Source organism: Castor canadensis, chromosome 13 (assembly GCF_047511655.1).
Source record: "Castor canadensis chromosome 13, mCasCan1.hap1v2, whole genome shotgun sequence".
In the NCBI taxonomy this organism is placed as follows: Eukaryota; Metazoa; Chordata; class Mammalia; order Rodentia; family Castoridae; genus Castor; species Castor canadensis.
Window position 1 is genome coordinate 68,317,360 of NC_133398.1, and position 25,057 is coordinate 68,342,416.

Genomic DNA, 25,057 nt, shown 5'->3' on the forward strand with positions numbered 1-25,057 from the left:
TAAGTTCAGCTAAGTCAGGTCATGTTTTTCTTCACCTTAAAAAGAAGAGGTAGAGGGAGTAGGTAGGAAGGGCTAGGTCTTTATTCTAAGGCCCAAAGTCAAGTTTAGATCATTTAAAAGATAAAATGGGAGGAATAATTAGAAAATGATAGGTCATTTTTTCTTCACATTTGAAACAGTTTCTTATTTGTTCACCTAGTAAAATATATGCTCAGTCATCAAGTCTTTGTTGCTCATAAATTAAGGAAATCACAAATACAAAAACTAATCACTACTTTCTAAAGGAAAAGAAAATGTTTATCAAGTCTAAGAGCAAAATCTAAATGAAAACTTAAACAACCAGCATGTTAATTGCTCTCATTCTAGCTAAAAAAAAAAAAAGAACTGGTATATGTTTCTTAACTATTATTTTACAAGACCATAGAATATTGTAAATGTGCTAGGTATAAGTGATCAGTTGTGGGCTTTCAGTGATACTAATTTTATTTTATTCCTCTATCACATTCTGATGTGATCTTTCATTAAAGGTGGTGATACTACAATCAAGTAAACTTTCATCCTGGTCATATGATTTTTCTGCTGTTCCAAAGCATGTCATCAAAGAAAGTAAAGTAGGACAAGGTTGATTTATGTTCATTAGACAGCAACCAGAATACCATGAATGCTCAGTTAATGCTTAAACTATATTAGTACACTTTTCAGAAAATTTATGGTATTGAAAAACATAATGTACCCTATTCAGAAGCAGTTCGTTTTCACTAAAGGAAAATATGTTGGCAACTGCTCTGTTTCCATGGATTTATCATTCTAATAGTTCCTGAAAATAAAACCCACCCTTTGCCAAAATCTCATTTATACTTTATATCACAACATGCCCTTTATTGCTGCTTATGCAATTGGGAAACAGAAAAACAACCCCAATTAGTTGAAAATACACTAATTAGAACTCTAAAGAACTGATTTTGGGGAGAGGAGATGTGTGGGAGCTGACACCTAACACACTTTATTTTTTCAAAAAGGAGAAAATTGCACAAATCGTAGGGAATTGAAAAAAGATGCTAATATTTTTTCAGAATAGGTCTGGAAGTGTACAGTTCACATTTAAAGCATTCTCAATATCTCTCAATATCTAATGATGTTTAATCACTATGGGAGACCTCAATCAACATGAAAGATACAATTATGTCCAAGATGTACTACTTACAGAAACAAGTGTATCATACATTTAATTCTTTAATTTTGTTGACTGTAATAAAAATAGAGACCAGGAGGTTGCAAGGTTTAATTAGAAAATCAAATCAACGACTTGAACTACATTCCTTAAACAAGTGGCTCTTGATTTTGGATGCACATTAACATGACCTAGAGAACTTTCCCAGGTTAACACTCCACACTTCAGATAAATTACATGAGAATTAATATTTTAAACTCTACAGTTCATTTTGATGTTTGCCAAGGTTGATATCTACTACCTTGAGAACTACAATTATTTTAAGTTTTAAACCAACTTCATTTATGCTGCAAATTAAATTTCTGCTGATGGATGGAAGCATATTTACCAAAAGACCTGTAATTTTACCAGAGTACTTGAAAAGGAATGGTTTCTAAATGTCTGGTTAACATTATATCTGATGGTCTTTCATTCCTGGAATTGACCATGTAACCAAGTTCTAGGCACTGAAATAAAAGTTTTCCTTCTGGGATGACAGACTCTTTTTGAGGAAAATAGGTGGATTTCATCCGTAGCCCTGGACTCTGCTATAAATCCTGAAAATGCGGAGTACCAGTCTCAAGCCAAATGTCTCTAAGGGAAAGAAACAGTGATCTGGAAGATAGTAAAATCTTAAGCTCCATATTCGTGGGATCAAGTCTCAATTTTTCATCTTTTCAGATGTACTAGGATGAATGGTCTCCAAAAAAAATAGGCCCGTCCTAATCTCTGGAACATTAAAAAACGATCTTATTTGGATTAAAGGGCCTTTACAGATGTAGTAAAGTTAAAAGACTTTGAAATGCGATCATCCTGGTTCTTCTGGGTGGGACCTAAAATCAATGACGACTGTTCTTACATACAGAAAGAAGTCAGAGACACAGAAGACAGGGCCATTGGCCATTCAAAGACAGAGGCAGAGACTGGGGCCATGCAACCACAAGCCTGGAACCATCAGAAGCTGGAAGACACAAAAAAGTGTTAGTGCTTTCACAAGATACCCTGTCCTGACCACGACTTGATTTCAGATTTCTAGCTTCTAGAACTGTTAGTGAATAAAGTTCTGTTGTTTGACATAACCAAGTTTGCTATGTCAGTTTCTTCATCTGTAAAATGGGATGATACCCTAACTCCATTTTGTGAAGTGGAAAACGGGATGGTTGCAATGTCCAGGAACCGGCAGGCATTAAAAATGACAAACGTTTAGATTGCTTCTTATAATTATTCATTGTGCCAACCGCTTTACATGTATGACCTATCTCTATTTTATTGATCGAAAACAGCATCAGAGAAATTTAGCAATTTGCCCAGATCCACACAGCTAGAGAATGAATAAAACAGGATTAAAAGTCAAACCGGCTCACGACTTCCATGCTAGTCTGTTCAAAAAAGATGCAAATGAACATAGTCTAAACAGGTTATCTATTTAATATTAGTTCAAACTGCAGAATTGATTGACCCTTCGTAATTGTATTAGTCACGTCTACTCTTCAAAAGCGCGTCAGCTCTCGCGAGAAATCTGTTATATTCCCGCGGGCACAGAAACTACAGGGTTAAAAACGTCACTTTTCGGCGCCATTGACGCGTCCTCCGCCCGACGGATCCTTTCAGGGGTCAAAACCCGCTTATTGCGCAGCGTAAGCGCGTACAAATGACCTGTAAAAGAAGCGGACCAATAAAAGCTTCGAGTTTCTGAGCTCCACCCTTTGACCTCAGCGCCGAGGCGGAAGAATACTAACAGCGGCCCTGAGGCGGAGCAAGACCAGGAAGCGGAAGCGGCGGAGGGGAATTGGCTCCCGTGCTGGGTTGGCCCCACGTGTACGGTGTTTGCCGACTGAACAGTCAGTCCTGGGAGGGGTTCACCCGCCGCCCGGAGTTGGAGGCTGCGGAGGGAGAGGTTTCAGACCTCTCCGGCTTGACAGTCTTCTGTGGTAAGTGGGCAGTCGGGGGCCTGGCAAGGGGTGGGGCTCCGACCTCGCTTCCCACACGTTGCCCTGAAAGCTGAATTATGCTGAAATAGCTTCACTCTGAAATCTCAGCACGTGCTAGTTCCAGTCAGCCTACCGGTCTCATGTGTGACTAACATCCATTCTGCATCCGACCAGTGTTAGGTGCTGCGGTTAACAGCCCGAGGGTCCAGTTGCTGGTTGTAAGCTCAGGGAAGCAAATGAACAGATGCAGAGATGCAAGATCGGGGAGTCTGAGGAAGTGGGCCATAAGCCGAGACCAAAAGCTTGACGGGAGGCAGCTCTGAGATGGGACGCCTCAGGAGGAGTACTTTAAGCCCAGGCAGTAACGGGCTGTCACTAGGGTGGGAGCTAGGAGTACAGGGGGCACGGTGCAATTAGAGTAGGGTGGATGAGTTTTTGGAGGTTTTGGTATCGATTTTATTTATTTCTGCAAAACGGGAAACTCCTATTGTATTCCATGCATGGAAAACATTGAAAAAAGATGACAAAACCCAGGCTCTCTTTGGAAAATATTTAGTGTGGAAGTAAATTAAGGAGATTCTTGATGGTTCACATTAGAAGGTGGTGGTGGTGGTGATGGAAGTAGAAATTAGAGTGTTCGAAATACTTTTAAGGAGAACTCGAGAACTTTCTGGTAGATTGTTGTGACATAAACAGAAGAAAATGTCAAGGGTAATTTTAAGGTTTCTTGCTTGAGCAGTGAAGTATATGATATACCATTGGCTGAAGTGAGAAAAATAAGCTATAGAAACATGGATGGGATATTGTTTGGAGATTGTTTGCAGTGGAAATAGAGTTATCTTTTGGGTATATGAAGTGTAAGATGCCTGGCAAAATCAGAAGTGCCAGATAGATTTACAGGTCCAGGAGACAGCTTAATTTCTCTCGTTTGGGCTAGACTTAAATGCTTACTTCTAATAGAGTATAGAAAAAGAAAATTAGTAACTTGATTGAAGAAACTTGGCAAACACTACTTTAACCAAGTGATTATGGTTAACACCACCATGACACCATATAACAATGTCATGTACCTCCTGATACTGTGAGGAGAGTACATCTTTGTGGTATAATTCTCAAAAAAAAAAACCCAAACAAACAAAAAACAATACACAGAACCTCAGTCTAATCATGAGAAAACAGTAAATCCTGAATGAGACATAGTCTACAAAATGTAGAAGACCCATGATGGCAAAATTGAGTATATCCTGGAACTGAAAGAGAAAAACCTGATGAGATTCAAATAAATCCTGTACCATAATTGATAGTATTGCGCTAATGTTAATTTCTTAGTTTTGATAGCTAAATTATGGTAAGTTTTTAACACTAGGGGAAGTTGGTAGAGAGTATACGGAAATCCTTTGTGTACTAAAAGTGGATTGTTAGAAAACTACATGCATGTAAGAATGAGAAATGCAGGTGTGGTTATGATGGCTATACCCAAGTGATAAAGGGACTCTACAGTTCTAAATGTTCTGAGGGAGCTCAGCAATTTAGGGACCATCTGTTTTTTCAGAATTGTATTATTAAAATATGGTTAGAATAGCATTTTCCAATGTGTTCCCTAGAACCTTACCATTCCCTTGAGAAGTTTGTAGAAAAACTAGTTCTACTAGGTTTGGAAAATCTCGAATACTTTACCACTTGCTTGGCAATGGATCATTTATAGTAGCAATTTAAAGAATCTGAAAAGCCTTTCCTTCCATGCTGGTTATTGCCATTTAAGTGTTTCTCAATTACATTTCAACCTAGAACCCTTCCTTTTTCTAATACCTGTAAATGTTCTGTGAAATGAATTATTGAAAATTCTAATCTAGATATGTCTAACGTAGAATTATTGTCTAGGAAATCCTCCCATTTACTTTTTAGGGTCAACTTCAGAAGTAGAATTAACATGCAATTTTGAAAAGCAGAAAAATGAGCCCAGTGACTTTTATCCTTGTTCCGTTCTGTTTGCAGGGGCCTTGGGTTGGTGAGGGATTATCTGTTGCTTGTCCTATGTACCATAAGATCCCTGTTCCCCCACAAGAGACCCACTGGACGGATTCCTCTAAATATGAAATATTTCAACATGATTTATTTTGCAGTTCACTATAAGTTACTTGGCTACTTCTGAAACAATTACACATTAAACATTGAGCAGTGATCTTTTGTTTCAGCTACGTTGGGTTATATGAAGATCTTTCCAATCCTTTATTTTCTTTCATTATATTTGAATATGTGGTAAGTGCACCCTATTGTTTGTTCCTAGCTTCTTGGGATAGAGACTAAGAAATCAAATGGTAATATTGTCAGTTACTTATCACCAAATCTTCCCAGGTTACAAAATGCAAACACTGACACACTTAATAGTCTGTTTTTAGCCAGTATTGTTGCTGAAGTTTATGTTACACACTAGGTAGGTTATAGGCATGTTCTAAATTCTTATATTACTGCATTTTTCATTTTAAAGTCTTAGAGGCAGTAATTGCATAATTGTAGGCCTTGCCCATGTTGTAGCTGGGTGATTTATGCTGCATATGCATTTCAAGGGCTAAATATGGCAGTGACTACATAATGACTCTTATTTGATGAGGAGCAAATCACTGATTGTTTTTGGTTTTGTTTTTTGTTTTCCAGAATTGTTATGATGGAGGTCAAAGGGAAGAAAAAATTCACAGGAAAGAATACAAAGTTATCACAAGAAAAAAATAGATTTTATAAAAACAGTGGTAAGATAACCATACCAGAACATGCTCCCCATGTGGTTGTTTTGGCCATTATGGTTGGCTGGGGATGTGGGGGGGTGTATGTAACAGAATCTAATCTGTATTCATGGGCTAGGATTAGGATCAAAATAGGAGAAAAAGTCATTGTTAACTTATGAGCTAACATGTTGCTCATGGGATTCAGAGATTTAAAATAATTGCCAGAATAATGGAGGAATGCTGTACTCCTGAAAGACTTCTTATCTCATCATTGATGTTGCCTCTTTTAGTTTTCTCTCATTCATGATACATCTTAGTTTAGGAAATTTGGCTGATTTATATATACTGTTGTTAAGGCGCATGTTCTTAGCTTCATTATTTTGAATGGTGATGTCCTTCTTATGCCATCAGGTGTCAGTATTGCAGAATAGAAAAGTCAAGGAATATATAAATAATGTTTCCTAAGCAAGGTTTTTCCTCTCCTCTTTTGTAGTAGTCTTAAGATACAGCAGTTATTATTTGCATCTCATTTTCTTAATTTGTAAGCTTTGTTTATTGAAAGTTTTTATCAAATAATTTTATTACAGGTTTTTTTTTCTCAAAACTAAAAAATTTCGGCTGGCGAAGTGACTCAAGCAATAGAGCACCTGCCTGTCCAGCTTGAGGCCCTGAGTTCAACCCCTGGTAGTGCCAAATAACAAACAAACAAAAAAGCAGAAATGTTGATATATATGTATAAATATATATATGTATGTGTGAAGATAGAATAATAAAACCTACCAAATACTGTTTGTAAAAGAGAAAGAGACGGGAGTTAAAGAAATGTAATAGTGGGGTGAACTTGTTCAAAGTACACTACACATCTATGGAATTAACACAATGAAGCCCCCTGTAGTGTTAATGTATGTTTAAAAAAGCTAGAAATGTTGAGAAATTAGCATTTAAATTTGTTTTTATGATATACTTTATAAATTTCAAGAGTTCATTTTATTATACTACTGTGTTATCAAACCATTAACAATTATGTGTAAAGACTAATGAGATGGTCATTAAAGCAGAATACAAAGCTATGTAAATAATACCTCATCTCTACCATACGCTCAAAACTGCAGAAATATATCAAACCAACAGTGGTTATCTCTAGGTGGTATAATTCTTATTATACATTTCTTTCCTTTGTAGATATGTGTCATGAATCCATACGAAAATTTTAGAGAAAGTTTTTTGAAATTTTGGTAAAAAAAAGGGTCTAATTTTGTGTAACAAATATAATCCAGTAAATAAAAGAGACCTAGACCCAGAATCATTGAAGTAATACTTATTATTATCACTAGATTCCAGTTCTTCAAAGACATTCCCAAGAAAAGTTGTTAAGGAAGGTGGAACTAAAATCACATCTAAGAACTTTGAGAAAGGTGCCACAAAACCAGGGAAAAAGGGTATAAAACAGTTCAAGAATAAGCAACAAGGGGACAAAGGACTGAAGAACAAATTGCAGCTTGCAAATAAGAAGAGAAAATTCCAGCCAGACAGTAAAAGTGATGGTAAGTACCAGTGTCTAGCATAGCCTTTGCAGAGGCCTTTGTCTGCCAGTTCACATTGGAACCTTTGTGGGCAGGGACTATGGACCTGTGTTAAAGACCTCATTCTTCCTTCTCAACGACAGCTGCTTTGGGTGAGAGAAGGAACAGCAAATGGGCTTAAGTAAACAACGGAGCATCTTTACTGTTCAAAATTTCTTTCCAGTGCTTAGAGTTCTTTTTTACTATAGTTATAGAGGTAAGCCACATAGTAATGGCTTTATACAATAAAATGAATTTATTGGTTTATTCATTCGACAGATGTTTGAGTTTCTATTCATTGTGCTATGAGATAGGCATGATATAGACCCCAATTAATCTTAGAAGCTAGCCTTAAAGAACCAGTACATTCCAGCTGAGTGTCAACCTTGATTAAAGCTGCCTTGGCTAGTAAGAGATTTATAGACTGCCCTCACAGAGCTTAGCCCATCTAATATGATCAAGCCATTAGATGGTTCAGATCCAGTAGCAGTATCATAGGTGTAGTATACAAATTGATCATACATTAGTAGTGCTAATAAGGCAGTTCTTTGTCATTGAAACAAACATCTCAGTGTCCATGGCCTCATTTCTGACTCAGTTTTGCTGTCTGTTGTATCTTATCCTGGTACCTGGGCTGTTTTCAAACAGTGTTTAGGTTACATCTACTGCTCTATCATGAGTGTTTCTCTGGTGTCTTTTGTTCTCTTTTTCTTCTAACACTGCTCACTGTTTGCCAGCTGAGAACACTGCCATGGGGGCTTTTCTGTTCTATCCCTAGCCCTGGTCCTTGCTTTTCACTCTGCCTAAGGGCTGTTCAGTGAAGGGAAAGCAGACTTAGACAGGAAAATGGGGAGAAAGAAACAGGGAAATTTTATTATTTTTCCTTAGGCTTTCTGGGCCCTTTCCCACCCTGATCCTTATCTTTTCTCTTGCTTTTACCTTTCTCTTCATCTCCCCCACCTGTAATAATTTCTGTAACATCTTCTCTTTCTCCACCTGACTAGTAGGCCCTAAATCTTCCTTTTTCTTCTGAAATTCTTGACAATCTGCATTTGAAATACATGTATATTCATTCTAACATTAAGGTCTGATTATGCTATGGCCCTGGTTCCTTTTGCCATGAGATCTCTCTTTTATTTTTTTGCTGTTGGTAGTGGTATTTTTTTTTAATTAATTAATTTCATGTTATTGAGGATGTAACCCAGGGCATTTCGCCTGCTAGGCAAGTGTTTTGTCACTGAGCCACATTCCCAGCCTGCCATGAGAGATGATAGCCTTACTATCTTAAGATGGAATTCTTTATTTTTTTTCCTCATATTTTTATATGAGTAACAAGTTGGGGACTCAACATCTCCAAAATTGATATCTACTGCAACCCAGGATGACATGTATCAAGGATACTCAAATATTTGTGGAATTAAATTAGCTCTGCATCAGTTATCCTCTGTTGTGTAGTTCGTGATGCCCTGCTGTCAATAGTGAATATACCCTCCCTTGCTGTAATCCTCTGTATTATCTACCAGGTGGGGAATAGGAGATAATAGGGGAATAATTAGATAAACTGAGCTATATTTTTTAAAAAGGTATTAGCATATAATAGTTGTATAGGGAGATACATTGTGATATTTACATATATGCTTATAATACATCTTATTTAAATTTACCCCTTCCATCCTTCTCCCTCTTCCCCCTTCTTAGAACAATTTCAACAGGTTTCATTTTTCTGTTTTCATATATACAAAATACATTTACCCTATTATTCACCCTTATGCCCACCCCCCCCCCACTGGTATAGACCCCCAGAAAAGACCTACTTTACCCTTCTGCCCTTCATTTTTTTTGTTTTTTTTAATTGTATATTGATAGTCTGAGGGCATTTAGCCTTGGTACTTCGGGTCTGTATATATAGTGCTTTAATCAAATTAACCCCCCATTACCCATTCTCTATCACCATGTTCCACCAATATCCAACTGCTTATAGTACAGTACATTAGATTGTATTCATATATAGATGATAAACTGAACTATATTGTATAGCAGCTAGAACTTAAATTTTTGATGATCATTTAGTTTCATTGGAAAATGCTGACAGTATAATGATGGCTAAGATGGTAAGATTCTGGATTTATAAGATTAATATGAGACATTCATGGGAAAAGGCAAGATGGAAATCATCAGTGGTTACACATAGATTTTAGTATTACAGTGTATTTTATAATCAAAGAAAGGGAGCTATTTAGAAATAACTAATTTCTAAAGGGTTTCTTGCAGGATACTCATGTAGATAATAACCTAAAGGAAATACTCATTTCATTTGTTTGGCTTTGTTGGATTTTTGTTGACTTGGTAAGATACCCAGATTTTGAAGAGAAAAAAAAAAGTAATAGAAAGATACTCAACTGTCATAGCATCTTCATTGGATTTTTGTTGTTGACTTGGTAAGATACTCAGATTTTGAAGAGGAAAAAAAAATAATAGAAAGATACTCAACTTTCATAGCATCACTCTGTATTTTGGTTGTGCATTATTATAAGTAAAAGGCAGGGGAGGCTTATCTCTGGGTATGAATCTTGGTTCTACCACTGTAGTTGTGTGGCCTTGGAAGAGACTTTACTACATGGTATACCTTTACTTTTGTTTTCTCAACATGGAAGGAGGGATAATAATACTTCCTAGTGTTGTTGTGAGAGTTAAATTTAAGAGCTTTTGTTTTTTTTTGTGGTGCTGGGGATGGAACCTAGAGCTTTACCCATTCTAAACGAGCCCTTGAACAGTGAATTTAAGATTCTTGCCGGGCACCAGTGGCTCATGCCTATAATCCTAGCTACTCAGGAGACAGAGATCAAGAGGATCATGGTTCGAAGCCAACCCAGGCAAATAGTTCGTGAGACCCTATCTTGAAAAAACCTATTACAAAAAAAGGGGTGGTGGAGTGGCTCAAGGTGTAGGCCCTGATTTCAAGCCCCAGTACAAAGAAAAATAAAAGCAAAAAGATTGTTTTTCCAATTTTAATTTGGACTAAGTTTTGTTTTCATTGTAAACTAGTTATACTTAAAATCTAGTAATCTTAATATTCTAAAGTAGAATTTTATTTTACAAGTGAAAAAAGATGCTTAAAATTTTTCACTTGCTTTTATAGTCTTTTTTTTCCTTACTAGGCATCTTATTAAGAAACAATAAAAAGGCAAATAGCCCGGCATGGGCATACCTGTAATCCCAGCACTTGGGAGGCTGAGGCAGGAGGCTAGCATGGTCTATAGAAGGAGACCTGTCTCTATCCCCCCTCCCTCTCCACACATGCACAAAAAGCTGTTAAATGAATAATTGATTTTTAGTCAAATTTAAAATGTATAAACCACTCAAAAACTGTAGTAAAATATATGTATATTTATATTTTATATTTATAGAAAACAGTATTATCCCATTGTAGCTTCCACAATGAGTATTGATCCGGATTGGTGATTGCTCTTTATACTTAATTCCTATTTGTATATGGCACTCATTGAAAATAATTTCTGTAATCTCTAGAATCAGCAGCCAAGAAACCCAAATGGGATGACTTCAAAAAGAAGAAGAAGGAACTGAAGCAGAGTAGGCAGCTCAGTGACAAAACCAACTATGACATTGTTGTTCGAGCAAAGCAAATTTGGGAAATCTTAAGAAGGTAATGTCACTTAATGGCATCTTTATTATTGGTGTCTTTGAGGCAGTGGAAAAGCAACAGTATGCCTTACAAGTAGAGAGATGTCCTAAAATAAACTACCCAGCCCGTGGGTTACCTGGGGAGTTCTCATAAACCCCAGTAGAGGCAGCAGTGTTTGGATGTCTGCCTGTTGCAAACTGTGTGGGTCATTAGAACAGTGGCAGATATGTTTGTGGACATGTATGAGAATCAAAATGGATTTGAGATCCTCCTTGAGAGGTTTCTGAGAAAATGAAAGATGATTTCTTCTTGGATAGGTTTTGAGATATACTTAAGTATTTGGTATCTCAGATTTGTTTTATTCTTTCCTTCTGAAATTCTGGCTGTTAAGACTTAGATTGATGGATAAAATTATACCTTTTGAGATGAGTTTCTGCCTCTGAGAAAATTACTTTGTCGGGCTGCTCTGGAATAGTAATTTTAATGTCAGAGGTTTGGTGGCTTTGAAAAGAAAATCATGCTAAACTGGCGAACATATATTGGTATGGTGTTTAGTTTCATATGTTTAAAATAACTTCTTAAACTGTGCTTCCTCTTCTCATTTGTAGAAAAGATTGTGACAAAGAAAAAAGAGTGAAGTTGATGAGTGACTTGCAGAAGTTGATTCAAGGGAAAATTAAGACTGTAAGTAGAGTGTTTGTTTTTAGTCAGGCCAAAAATACTGTGTTTGACTGCAACCCATTATCACATGAGGTCACAAAGTTTCAGATTGTGCAGCATTACATATTTGAGTTAGATATTCTCATCGTGTAGTGAGGGACCTAACTGCTGGGGAGTTGTGAAGAGACTCAAGTTGGTTTTATCATTTTTGAGCAATTTTATTTCAAATGAGTCTTAGTATTATCTTGAGGAATTTCTTAGTTCAATAATACTCGTTTGAATATCATGCTCTAAAGCCCATGTAAGTTAGTTTTACATTACCAACTGTACGCATATTTGGGGTAAAGACAAAGGCCTCTGCAAAGGCTATGCTAGACACTGGTACTTACCATCACTTTTACTGTCTGGCTGGAATTTTCTCTTCTTGAGTTTTTTTGCAAGCTGCAGTTTGTTCTTCAGTCCTTTGTCCCCTTGTTGCTTATTCTTGAACTGTTTTACACCCTTTTTCCCTGGTTTTGTGGCACCTTTCTCAAAGTTCTTAGATGTGATTTTAGTTCCACCTTCCTTAACAACTTTTCTTGGGAATGTCTTTGAAGAACTGGAATCTAGTGATAATAATAAGTATTACTTCAATGATTCTGGGTCTAGGTCTCTTTTATTTACTGGATTATATTTGTTACACAAAATTAGACCCTTTTTTTTACCAAAATTTCAAAAAACTTTCTCTAAAATTTTCGTATGGATTCATGACACATATCTACAAAGGAAAGAAATGTATAATAAGAATGATACCACCTAGAGATAACCACTGTTGGTTTGATATATTTCTGCAGTATTTTGTTTCTTCCTTGCTTTTACAAATATTATACAAAGCTCTTTATATGTCAATAGATTTGAATTCTAAAGAAGTATTCATTGTTGCTGCTTAATCCTATTATGTTACTACGTAACTTCAATTGGCTCTTGTGTATGTGAGTAAATACATAGTGGCTATTCACTTAAAGGCAATATATCCAATAGTTTTAGAGATATAGGAGAAGCAGTCTGCCAAACCATATGCATAGGTCTAACCAAATGCTACATTACAATTTGAGGGAGTTTTAAAATAGCAAGTTCTCAGGTGTTTTTTTCCTCATAAATGCAGCAAGCTCTTTCTAGAAGAATATCTCAGGAGCTTAGAAATAATTTGTTATGCTCAACTAATAAATATTTCACACTCAGGATCCTTTATCAACTATCTATAAGTGATTGTGGCATGACCATGGATTTGGAAATTAGTCTGGTATTGAGATTCTGATTGCTGATTAAACCATGCGTGCCTTTGGATAATAACAATAACCTATATATCAATTACTTACTATGGAGGATTTGAGCTAACCTGGGCACACATTGTCTTATTTAACTTATATCATCATTCTTACTATATATTTGGTACATATGGGACTCAGAGAAGGTCACAAAGGTATTCCTTAGGGTCACAGAGGTTCCTTAATCTCTAATCTTAAGATTTTAAGGAATCTTAAAGGAGGTAGCGAAAAAACATTACAAATAAGAAAGAAACAACTCTTTAGAGAGAATTAGTATAAAGGCTCAAACTGTTTTCCCACAGATTGCATTTGCACATGATTCAACTCGTGTGATCCAGTGTTACATTCAGTATGGTAATGAAGAACAGAGAAAACAGGCTTTTGAAGAACTGCGAGGTATTTATTATATAATAAAGATTGTTTTCAGCTGTATTAAGCTACTTGTTTTCTCTTGGAATATCCAAGACTGTTCTAGGAGATGTCTTCAACTATTTTTGTCTGTATTTGTTCTTGCTTGGGACAAAAGGAGTTACTTGTGTTCACAGACTTGTGCATTTATATGGTGGATCTTTCCTTTGTTTCTGAAGACGTGAAATAAGGTTGTCAAGTAATTGTAATGTGTTTTTTATTTTTCCTCCAGATTATTTTGTAGAATTAAGTAAAGCCAAATACTCCAGAAATATAGTTAAGAAATTTCTAATGTATGGGTAAGTTGTTATTTTTAAAATGCATTTTTTGTTTGTTTGTTTTTTGATTCTGTGGATTACAGTTGTGCTTATATTACTTGAAAAGACTGGTCAAGATGGGGTGGAGCTCTGTGGTAGAGTGCTTGCGTAGCATGCTCAAAACCTTGTGTTCAGTTCCTAGTACTGCCAAAAAAAAGAAAAAAAAGTGCAGTCATAGTGATGGTGTTTCTGGGGCATGTCACCTTAAAAATAATATTGGAAGTATGTTACTTCCTTTACCATTGTTGAGAGACTATTTTTATATCTTGAAGTTCTGGGAAAAAAGACAAAGATTAATTCACTTATAATTAGTTACCAGTATTTAAAGGCTAGAGAGTTGAGAATGCAGAGGAGAGGACTCTGAGGTAGGGTTGTCGGGTTAGGAAATGTCAAGATGGAAGAATTCTAAATTAGGTAAGATTGGTATTTGTCTTGACCTATCTTTTTGAGTGTAATAGTATGCCAGAATATGACATTAGCAACAAAAACTGTGATAAGCAGTTGATAAATTTTTTAAAGTTATTCCTATTAGCAGCTGATTGATTATTTTAGGGTAAATCATGTTTTAAAAGAGAATCATACAATATCTTATTCTTACTTTGTTGCATCTTAAGCTTTTATGTTTTTTCTTACACCCTTCCTTTTTTCACGCTGAACAGTGTGCTAGGATTGACAAGGTACTTTCTGTTTGCTGGTCACAGTTCTTGATGCATCTTAGCTCATATAATCCTCACAGCAACTTTATGTCTATTTTATGAATGTAGAAACTGCAGCACAGAGTGGCTAAAGAACCTGCTCAGCATCTTTCATTTGGTCAGCAGAGCTTGGTTTTTCACCTAGGAATGCTGTCTATGGAGTCAGTTAAAGCTCAAAGTGGAAATCCAGGCATTTTTATTTTCCTGCTTAAAAGTTTTTCTTTGTAGGAGATATGCCCCGCCCTCTCCCCCCCACACACATGTATTGATGATGAGTTAGTTTCAAGAGAAGTAAATTAGGATTTATTGTCACCCAGCTTTCTCCTTTTATTATTTATTTTTTCCATAATCCTGTTGAGTTTAGAAATAAGCCACAGATTGCAGAAATAATCAGAAGTTTTAAAGGCCACGTGAGGAAGATGCTACGGCATGCAGAGGCATCATCCATTGTGGAATACGCATACAATGACAAAGCCATTTTGGAGCAGAGAAACATGCTGACAGAGGAGCTCTATGGGAACACATTTCAGCTTTACAAGGTGACAGTCCCAGTTTTTTCTAGTGTATTTATTGTTTCTGTGTGTTTTTCCTTAACTTATAATGCCTTATTTCAGAATGTATTTTACCATGGCTGGCCCTTCAAGAGATAATTTTGTCTCTGCAATAATAAGCAAGTGGTCATAATTACAATTCTCCTTTTTCCTGAGTTTTATGTTTAAATCACCTGCAAATCAAACCACTTTTGTTAGTTCTGCCCAAGTACTCTGTGTGTGTTATGTCTTGGCACTTCTATTTCCATACTCAGATTGAAGTCTAAGGCTAAATAGTTTCTGTAGCTTATAACCATCCCTACCCAGCTCTGTTGGTACCTTCTCCCACGTTTCTTATGTTTTTGCATTACTTTTCTCCACATTGTATCTAGAGTGGAAGAGGAGTAGAGAGACCTGACTTTGAAGTATAGAATTGAATCTCAGATGTCAGTAATGGGACTAGGACAGTTAAGGACCTGTTTTAATCCTTGAGACATTAATATGTACATATATTTGAAGGAATGTGGATTGACTACTGGGATGCGTCCATTAGATTGAGTTCCTGAATTGTACTTGTTGCTGTTGTTATTTCTTTTGTAACATTTAAATTTAGGAATATCCAACTAATGATGAAACATATGGAGGAAAGGATTTATGAACTGACTACTTGATCTGATGATTAGGTACCTGCAAGGTGCTTGATAAGTACTCGAGTGGTTGACTTGGTTGGTTGATGCTGATTGTTTCACCTGGCTCTTTAGAAACAGCCAGCCCTCCATGTCTGTGCTGCTACTAAGGAGTCAGCTAACCACAAATCAAAAATACTTGAAAAATATTATGTCCATACTGGACCTATATAAATTTTTTTCCCTTGCCAATATTCCCTAAACAACACATTATAAAAACCATTTGTGTAGCATTTACACTTTATTACATATTATTAGTAATTTAGAGATGATTTAAAGTTTATGGAAGAGTACATCTGGGTTATATACAAATTTTTTGCCAGTTTATATACGAGACAAGCGCATCCTCAGATTTTTGTATCTACAGGGGTTCCTGGAACCAGTCTTTCCCAGATAGTGAGTGTTGTCTATATTGGCGGAAATACAGACTGAGAATCAGATAACTAGGAAATACTCCATGAGTGCATATACAGTGGAGGTTTTGTTATGTAAATATGAGACATCTTTAGTTAAAGCTTATTTAAAGTGGCCGCAATTGTTCTTTGTTCTCAAGTGAAGAAAATGATTGAATTTAGAGGAGTTTGATTTTTCTTTTTTGCAGTCAGCAGATCACCCAACACTGGACAGAGTGTTAGAGGTACAGCCAGGAAAATTAGAACTTATTATGGATGAAATGAAACAGATTCTAACTCCAATGGCCCAAAAGTAAGAAAGATGTTTTTGTTCCTTCTTCAAAAATTTGAAAGAGGCATTTGAAGAAAGTTTTATGTAATCCTTGCACCAAAAAGGTAGATACTTTATCCTTACTGTTATTAAACTATCCTAGACAGGGCATAAAAATTTTGGTTTGAAACCATTCTTGGTACAAAAGCAGATTGCTTTTCTGATCTTGTATCCTATGGGATAATGTACAATAGTAGTTTGTAAACTTTCTTAAAGCAATGAAACATTTCTTTCCTGAAGCCAGGCATGGTGACAGACCACGCCTTTAATTTCAGCACTTTGGAGACTGAGGCAGGAGGATGGTGAGTTTGAAGCCAGCCTGGCCCACATATTTTTCCCCAAATATTAAATAATTTTACAAAATATAATCAGTTATTTAAATTGAATTATAAGACACAGAAACCTGTGCATGCGGTACCCAGTTGGCACTGGTACCACAGCAAAGTAGGTCTGGGACTGGACTGTCTAGGTGTGACTCCTGATGCATTGTCCCCCATCTTTGCCCCAGTACTGAATGTGTAAGCTTGCACAGTTTAACCTCTCTGTGCCTCGGTTTCCATGTGCATAAAATTGGGATAGTAGCAATAGTGGTAGTGATAGTATAACAAGTACTTCATAGAGTTCTATGAAGAAGAAATGGGTTAATATTTCCAAAGAACTCAGAACTGTTCTTTGTCCATAAAGGTAACATTAGTTTCTACTGTCTAGATGCATGTGCCATGTTAACTTTAGGTCTTCAGTGCCAGAACATTAGCCTCTATTGTACAATATACTGAATTCACCAAGAGTCGTACTAGAGGTTGTAGATTAAATAGAGGTTGCTATTGTTTCCACTGTTGGTCTAGTCTAGTTTTAATTCTGCTACAATTATTTTATGAACCATATATTTTGAAGAGTGCGTGACAGAAAGAAAATAGCTATTAAAAATAGGTCTACGTGTGGATTTCTAATCATGTGTCCAGTGCTAGGGGGAAAAATATAGATGTCCTTATTAAAGAATGTAGAGCATATTGTGAATGAGATGTAATCTTTTCTGGTTAGATACTAGAAATTTGTACTCTTTGTCATGGATGGCAATAAATCAATTTTACAGTCTAAATGTTTTAAAAAAAATCTTAGTATTGCTGAATGATGTAATTGATCTTATGACAAATTATATTTAGTAAAAACCATTTCACTTGTTTAGATCATTTTAGGACAACCATAGTTACCTAGTTTTGTGTGACTGTTTTGCCAAATCTGTTTTTCCCCCCCCTTTTTTTTTTTTTTCAGGGAAGCTGTGATTAAGCACTCATTGGTCCATAAAGTATTCTTAGACTTTTTCACATATGCACCCCCAAAACTCAGATCTGTAAGTTCGTGGTTTTTGTTTTTAACCAAAGCATAAAGGAAGAGCTGTGTAGAAATTTGAAGTGCTGCTTTAATGTACATAGTCTTTTAGAAACTTTGGAGTTGCTTCCTTATTTAGAATAAATAATGCACTAAACTTATGTTGAACAGGTCTGCTAAGTCCCTTTCAGTTTATTCCCAGAAAACAGTAGAATTGACTGTAGATTCATTAATGCCATTGAATTTTTACATTTTAGTCATAATCCAGAGAGTATATCCTCTAGCTAACTGAATCTAAAAATTAGCTAACATTGGAAGAATATTCAGCATTCATGTAGTTTTAAATTCAAGTGGGCCAATATTAAAAAAAAAATACCTGCCTTAAAAGGTTACGAGAAGATACTTAATATAAAACTAAATGGCCCATGAAAACCTGGACCTTCTAGAAGGAGAAGAAACAGAGTGAAGGTAAATTGCATTGCCCTTCAGATCAGTGATGGGAATACAAATGAGAATTTGTAGTTTAGTTCCCTGATCTCTGCTTGCCTCATCATACAGTGAACTCATTGTCCATTTGTCCTCATTTTCTGATTACAAGGGCTAACTGAAATAATGAGTCTGACTTCTTTTAACAAATATTCCAGATTATACACTCATAGTAATTTTGACATTCTCAAAATTCACCATGCAAAATTAATCTCTCAGCTGCAATCACCATATCATCTTATGGTCCAGTGACCATAGCAACATCTCTTCTCTTGGGGATTTCTCTCTTTTTCCTGAACAAAATAGTACCTTGCAGTTCTGGATTTCATAGGGCAGAGCTATATGTTTCAACTGATGAAATGATCATTTGGATATGTTCAGTGGTAGAAAGTATTTATTCTTTTAGTGCTGTATCTGTTTTGGTAACAGCATATAACAGCGTTTAGTAACAGCATTTGGATCTGAATATAAAGTATTGAAACCAATTGTCTTTTCCTGGCACTGGGAGACATTTCCAAAAGAGACTTAAAAAAACTGAGGCTATTAGACACATAATTGGAATAAAAGTATAACTCTCCAGCTGGATAGTTTTGAAGAGATTTATAACTTTAGGTATGCTACCTGAAATCTGTTCTTGAGACATTCATTCTGAAAAGGATTGTAAAATACTTAATGGTGAAATTGCTTGTTCCTTATTGATGAAATTAGTCAGCTGCCTTTCTAGGCTTAGTATAAATTTTTGGGAGCAGACTAAAATGGTACTCCATTCTGTAGCTCTTGGCTGCCTATACTCATTTACTTCTTGTGTGCTTAGACTTTGAAAATAAGAAGTTAATAAATTGAAAATAAAAGCTACAGGTTAAGTTAAACTACCTTATGAGAAATTAAGTGGTTTTGTGGTTTTTTTTTTTTTTTTAATAACAGGATCATTTATAGGTGAAGGTATGAGTTTTGATTCTGAAAGAGCATCTTATTTACTTTTCTAGCTGTTTTGTTAAAAACTTCCTTAAAAAACAAAAACAACAGACTCTTCTTAGCTCTGCTACCGTCTAGACTTCGTTTTCTTAGAAAGCCTGTTAAAATATATTACACATATAGTCTGTGACTTTTTATATTAAATAGACATTAATAAAAATCAGAAATGTTTAATAGAAATTGTTTGCCAGTAGTATTTGCTGCTTTTGATGGAAAAGGATGTTTCTCAGGTTGTGTTTCTGTTTGATTGTCTACAGAATTAAAAATTAAATGGTTAAATTGTTTTCTACTTGTGCTCTCTTCCTTTCATTCTTTGTGCCTGACTGCTCTCCTGTATATAGATCAAACAGCATAAAGAAAGAAAAAGGATGCTCTGACACCTTTTGTTCCCTAGGAGCTGATTGAAGCTATCCGGGAAGCAGTGATATACCTGGCACACACACACGATGGCGCCAGAGTGGCCATGCACTGCCTTTGGCATGGCACGCCCAAGGTAAGTGTGGCAGCACTTAGATCTAAACACTGTAATTCAGGGCCATGTCTTATTTACAGGTTGGATTTGCCAGTCCTTAGATTTTTCAGTCCTCGTTGGTCTTTCCCCAGTTATGTATAAACAGCATTATCTTCTCAAAGTTGTATCTCGGGGACTTATAGGAATTTGCTTTCTTCTTTGGCCTCATATCCTCTGCTTTAGTAGAAGTCTAAAGGCTTCATTGAAGGATGAAAAGGGATAGTCAAGCAAATAAACACAGTACTTATGTTAAGCTTTGATTTATGTATAGCTTTGTTGGTACTTGTTAGGCTCTTTCAGTCCTCATTTAATGATCATATTGAGAGGACAAAGGAAGGAAAAGATAATGAACAGTTAGCCACACGTGTCCATGTGTTAAATATTTTGGGGAAAAAAGGTAAAGATCCATATTAATCACAGAAATTTGACAAATCATTTCCTTGATCAATATTAGTAGATAGTTGAATTATCTCTACCTTTTCATTATTGCAAATCTAATTTTATTCAACTAGTACATATTGAATACTATCTGTATGTTAGCCTCTTGTGCATTTGAAGACATTTTCAGATACTGGAAGAGGGCTCTCAGGACTCAATGTAAAAGCTAGTTTCATTAGATTTGCCTTCAACTTAAAATTTTATGGTTTCAAATTTGTGTCTAAGTGGATTATTATATACAAGTCTAAGACAGATCCTAATAGCTCTGAAAGGACTTAAAGTATATTGTAGTGTTTTCATTCTGGCTGCATAACTGTTTTCACTTATGAAAAGTATGGCATTCATTTAAATTAAATATTACATGAAAATTTTACCTATGAAATAGGCTTAATCTATAAAATTTGATTGAGGCAATTTTTCCTTTTTAAGGATAGAAAAGTGATTGTGAAAACCATGAAGACTTATGTGGAAAAGGTGGCTAATGTAAGTACAGTAGTAGTCCTATTTCTTTTAATTATTTTTAATAACAAAATGAATTCATGTCTTAAAATTTGAAAAATTCAGAAAATTGGCTAGACAGTAGTTTTAATTTATTAAGTCTTTCTATGCACATACCTATATTTGCAAATAAAATTTATACAAAATGGAGTTTACACCCATGTATTTTTCTTCTTAGCTGGCACTTTCTCTCTGTGTCTGTGTCTATGTGTGTTTGCATGTTGCTAGGTTTCAGACTTGAGACATCACACATATTAGACATGCACCAAACTATATCCCCCGTTTTTTTTTTATTTAATACTGTATTGTGACAGTTCTCCATTTTTACTAGATATTTTTTGAGGTTTTGATATTTACTAGCTTCTTTAATTAATTTCTCCAATTATATTAATTAAATATGGTAATTGCTGAATAATGCCAAATTGCAGTTCAGAAAATCAATACAAGTTTTTTATTACCACCAAACCATAACAAATTAAAATTTATTTTTTTGTTTTTTATAATAAATTTGGTGTGTGGTCATGGAAAATTTGAGTTGTTAATTATTTTAGCTCCTTGGAATCCTTTGGAGATGCAGTAACAGATTTCTAATAAAATTAGTAGGTACAAAGTTACTTTTCTGGGGAATTGCCTCAGAAATGGTGTTTGTATATATTTAGATATTAATTTCCTGTAGTATTACTGTGGAATATGTTTTCTATAACTAGGATTCATGTGGTAGTATATACTGTTTTAATTTTTAAGTTATATATTTGGTTACTTAGTTTATCAGTACATTTCTAATTTACTGGAGAATGAAAATTATTTCATGAGCAACAGCTTTTTCCTATGAAAAATTCAGTGGAAACTACTAACATCTATGGCGAATGCCAATTCAGACAAAGACAAAATAGATGCCCTGTGATTGTGTACTTATCCGTTGCCTTCTGTGGAGTTAGGGGACAAGGAGAGTTAGTATAAAACCATTGAACTGGCAGCTGACTTTAGTGGGACAAAGTGAATTGTGGTATTCTCTACCGGAACTGCTTCTGAAATAGGATAGTTTATGATTCATAATTTATCATGAGTAAATCCTCACATATGACATTTTAGATTGAATACTTAGAATGAGTAAAAATAGAATGTTAATAGAAAGTTCTAAACTATGAATAGACATTTTTAAGTAATAAAGTTAACATTGTTTTAATTTTAGAGTTTGGTTATGTCAGGTCAACAATAAACTTTGGAGAATTTAACACCAATATATCATTGTGCTGGCAACAAATTAATAATCCAGTGTTTTTTAATCTCTAAGAATTATTCTCCTCCTTGATTTGAGCCATCAGTTTAGAAGTGTTTAATTTCCAAATATTGGGAGTTTCTGTATATTCTCTATTGTTTCAGTCCTTTTAAACTTATTGGGATTTTTCTTATGGCCTAACATATGATCTGTTTTAGTATTTTGGAAAGAATTTATCGTGAAGTTTATGATATTCTGTAAGTGTCAGTTAGATCAGGGTAGTTGGTATTGTTTTTAGAACATTATTGTTTTTGCTGGTTTACTTGTTTTCTAATTCTCTCAGCTGCCTGGAGAAATGTGTTTAAAAAACTCCAGCTATGATTATGGGATGGCCTGTTGCTGACTTGTTCAATTAATGTGGAGAAATCATGCATATTAACTATAGAATTTTAACAGAAGTGATAACCATTTCTTCCTCTGTAAAATTCTACATTCAAAAGATAGTTGTACTATATCTTCCTTTTAAATTCAGTTTTGTATTCATCCAGTGATATTTTACACTTGGTCATGCCTATATTACTATGAATCAGTGGTCTTCATCATTGTCTATAGGATGAGTTGAAAATGTATTTCATTGCTTTAAATGTTTTTCTTAATTATTTAAAGCTGTTAGTTCATACATTTAAAGCCATTTGTGCTTTTCTGTGAATTGACTCTTTTTATCCTTTCCCTGTTTTGTTATTGATTCTTAGTTTTTATATATCAAATATGTTAGACCTTGGATATGTTTCCTCTACTTTATTTTTTTGATCATACAATTAGTAAGCTCCTGTTTGTTTCTAATTGAAATTTTATTGCCTGTCATATTCATTAGACCAGGTTGTTGTCTTGTATCAAAATCAAACCTTCCTAATAAATAAAAAATACAAAATACATTTATATCAGCTTGGATACTAATAAGAATATTCTCTAAGCTCTGAAAACTTTTTTTTTTTTTGCTTTTTGTTTTTAACATAAAGTAAGAGTTCTTTAAATATTCAGAGCAATGTTAGCATAGTAGAAACAATTGTATTATTTCAAGAAGTGACTATTGTGAAAGCCATAGTGTTTATTTCTATGAGCACTCCTACACTTTTTAAAGTTGTGACATCTTATTTTCATATTCATTATATACTTTTCTAGTTTATTTTTTCAGTCTTTGTATCCTAATTATGTAGGATTGTTTTAAAGAAATTGGATGACATTCAATAAATACAATTGTACAAAATATTAAAAAAAATTTGTAGTCCTTTAAGCCATTAATGACTATTACATTACAGTGGTTTGTCTTCTAGAATTTTCTGTGTACATGTATTATGAATATTGTGTGTATGTATAATTACATCTGAGTTTATACATTTCTTTTTTCATGATTTAAATATTTCTCTCTCTTCATATATATAGTTATCCCCCTTTCCCTTTATCTTAGCATTTGAATTTTCTCAAGTTTAATTTTCATTAACAGGATACCTATTTTAGACATGTATTATATTCTAGTTTGGTCTGTTTGGCAAAGTCAACTTTATCTTTAGAATGTAATTAAGTCCCGATAAAAAAGAAAGTTCACTTGTTCATCTTGTTTACATTATATTAGACAAGTTGTCCGTGTTGGTGACCTTTATACAGTGACTACATGGGCAGGATAAGAGGGAAAATCTGTGCAATATTTTTAATCTTTTCTGGCTTCCAATTCTTACAGGGCCAATACTCTCATTTGGTTTTACTGGCAGCATTTGATTGTATTGATGACACTAAGCTTGTGAAGCAGATAATCATATCAGTAAGTAGTTCTTATGGTCTTGAGTTTAACTTATGACTGGTGCACCAGTTGTGGGTGTATAAGTTTGATTTCACACATGCTATGTAGAAACTTTGATTTGTGTTTTCTACCAATATTTTCTGTTACTTTTTAGTTTTTACTTAAGTATTATTTTGGAGGGTTTTTTCTCTGATCCTGTATGAATCATAATCTTATAACTTGTTACTAATATTTTTAAAAACTGTGCTTTAATTAAGACTCAACTTTTTTATTTTGGATTATGGTAACATGATGTTTTAGACTATGTGAGATACTAAAAAAATGGATGATTAGCAAAACTGTGTTTAGATTTGATAGGAAATTAGTTTACCTAGTAATTCTTCAATTTAATATTCTCTCTCTATGGACAAACTGCCTTTGCACAATTACCCAGTTTATCAATGCATCTGCTGGCTTGAGCTAGTGGAGAAAATCTCCTAAAATTCACTCAGTTGTGGTACTTACTAGAGCCACAATGAAAGTTTTTGTAGAGCCAGATTAAAAGTTATTACTAAAATTAAAATTTCTGACTTCCTTTTGCCTTTCAGCAGTTCTGATGTAATGGCCTGGTATAATGACCATAAGGTGGTGAACGATACACACAAGAGGTTTATCCCTAAACTTGCCTTTCAGAAAAAGTACTCCAAAGGAAAGATTGTATTCTGAGCCATTTGTCTTTCCTTATCCTGTAGTGACTGTTCCTTTTTTCTGACTTCTGGTTCTGTGATCCTCTCTTCTTTTTCCTTCTGTTACTTTTAGTATACAAGTGGTATTGAGACTATGGCAGAGACTGTAAGGATGGGGATAAGAAATTGCAGTATTGGTAGCAGCAACCAGAATTGGAAATGCCTTAAAAACCACATAATATGTATAAACATAGGTGTTAACTTATCTGACAATTGATACGATAAAATAAATGAGGCCTTTGGAGAAATCTTACTGACAAATGGTACTATGGATGACTCAGAATTTGCCTGTTGTCAGGTGTTGGGGCTGTGGCCTTTCTCTGTAGCATTCTAGACTAGTAGAGTTGATTTTAATAGACAATGTATCAGCTAGTGGAAGGGAGGGAGATTTGTTTTCCTAGATGCTAGCTGTAGGTCCGGGTGTGTGAATTTCTCATGCCCTTGCTGTCACTTTCCAACTTTGTTCTTAACTATTTTAAGATTGTGATGATTTTCTTTGGGATAGAATTGTGGGAAGAAACAAATTGCAAGACTTTCATGTCACAGACTGAGCATTTTGACGTGTTCCATGTGACTTTATTACCCTTTTGACTCCAATCAGTAGCGATTATTTTTTCATTCCTGTGACAGAGATGTGAAGCCATAGAATTGGCTAATGAATACAGTTGTTTCACAAAAGTGGA

The 25,057-nt window shown here is 35.0% G+C and overlaps 1 protein-coding gene across 1 annotated transcript in view; it reads left to right on the top strand.

Moving 5' to 3' along the window:
- The first annotated feature begins 2,949 nt into the window (after positions 1 to 2,949).
- Positions 2,950 to 25,057, top strand: part of Pum3 (pumilio RNA binding family member 3) — a 37,163-nt gene continuing 15,055 nt past the window's right edge. The window contains exons 1-13 of the mRNA XM_020161653.2: positions 2,950 to 3,141; positions 5,797 to 5,888; positions 7,199 to 7,408; positions 10,955 to 11,090; positions 11,678 to 11,753; positions 13,339 to 13,432; positions 13,677 to 13,743; positions 14,821 to 14,995; positions 16,274 to 16,377; positions 17,668 to 17,746; positions 19,580 to 19,678; positions 20,564 to 20,617; positions 23,590 to 23,670. Coding sequence (XP_020017242.1) covers positions 5,804 to 5,888; positions 7,199 to 7,408; positions 10,955 to 11,090; positions 11,678 to 11,753; positions 13,339 to 13,432; positions 13,677 to 13,743; positions 14,821 to 14,995; positions 16,274 to 16,377; positions 17,668 to 17,746; positions 19,580 to 19,678; positions 20,564 to 20,617; positions 23,590 to 23,670 — 1,260 coding nt within the window. The 5' untranslated portion in view covers positions 2,950 to 3,141; positions 5,797 to 5,803. The remainder of the gene's footprint in view (positions 3,142 to 5,796; positions 5,889 to 7,198; positions 7,409 to 10,954; positions 11,091 to 11,677; positions 11,754 to 13,338; positions 13,433 to 13,676; positions 13,744 to 14,820; positions 14,996 to 16,273; positions 16,378 to 17,667; positions 17,747 to 19,579; positions 19,679 to 20,563; positions 20,618 to 23,589; positions 23,671 to 25,057) is intronic.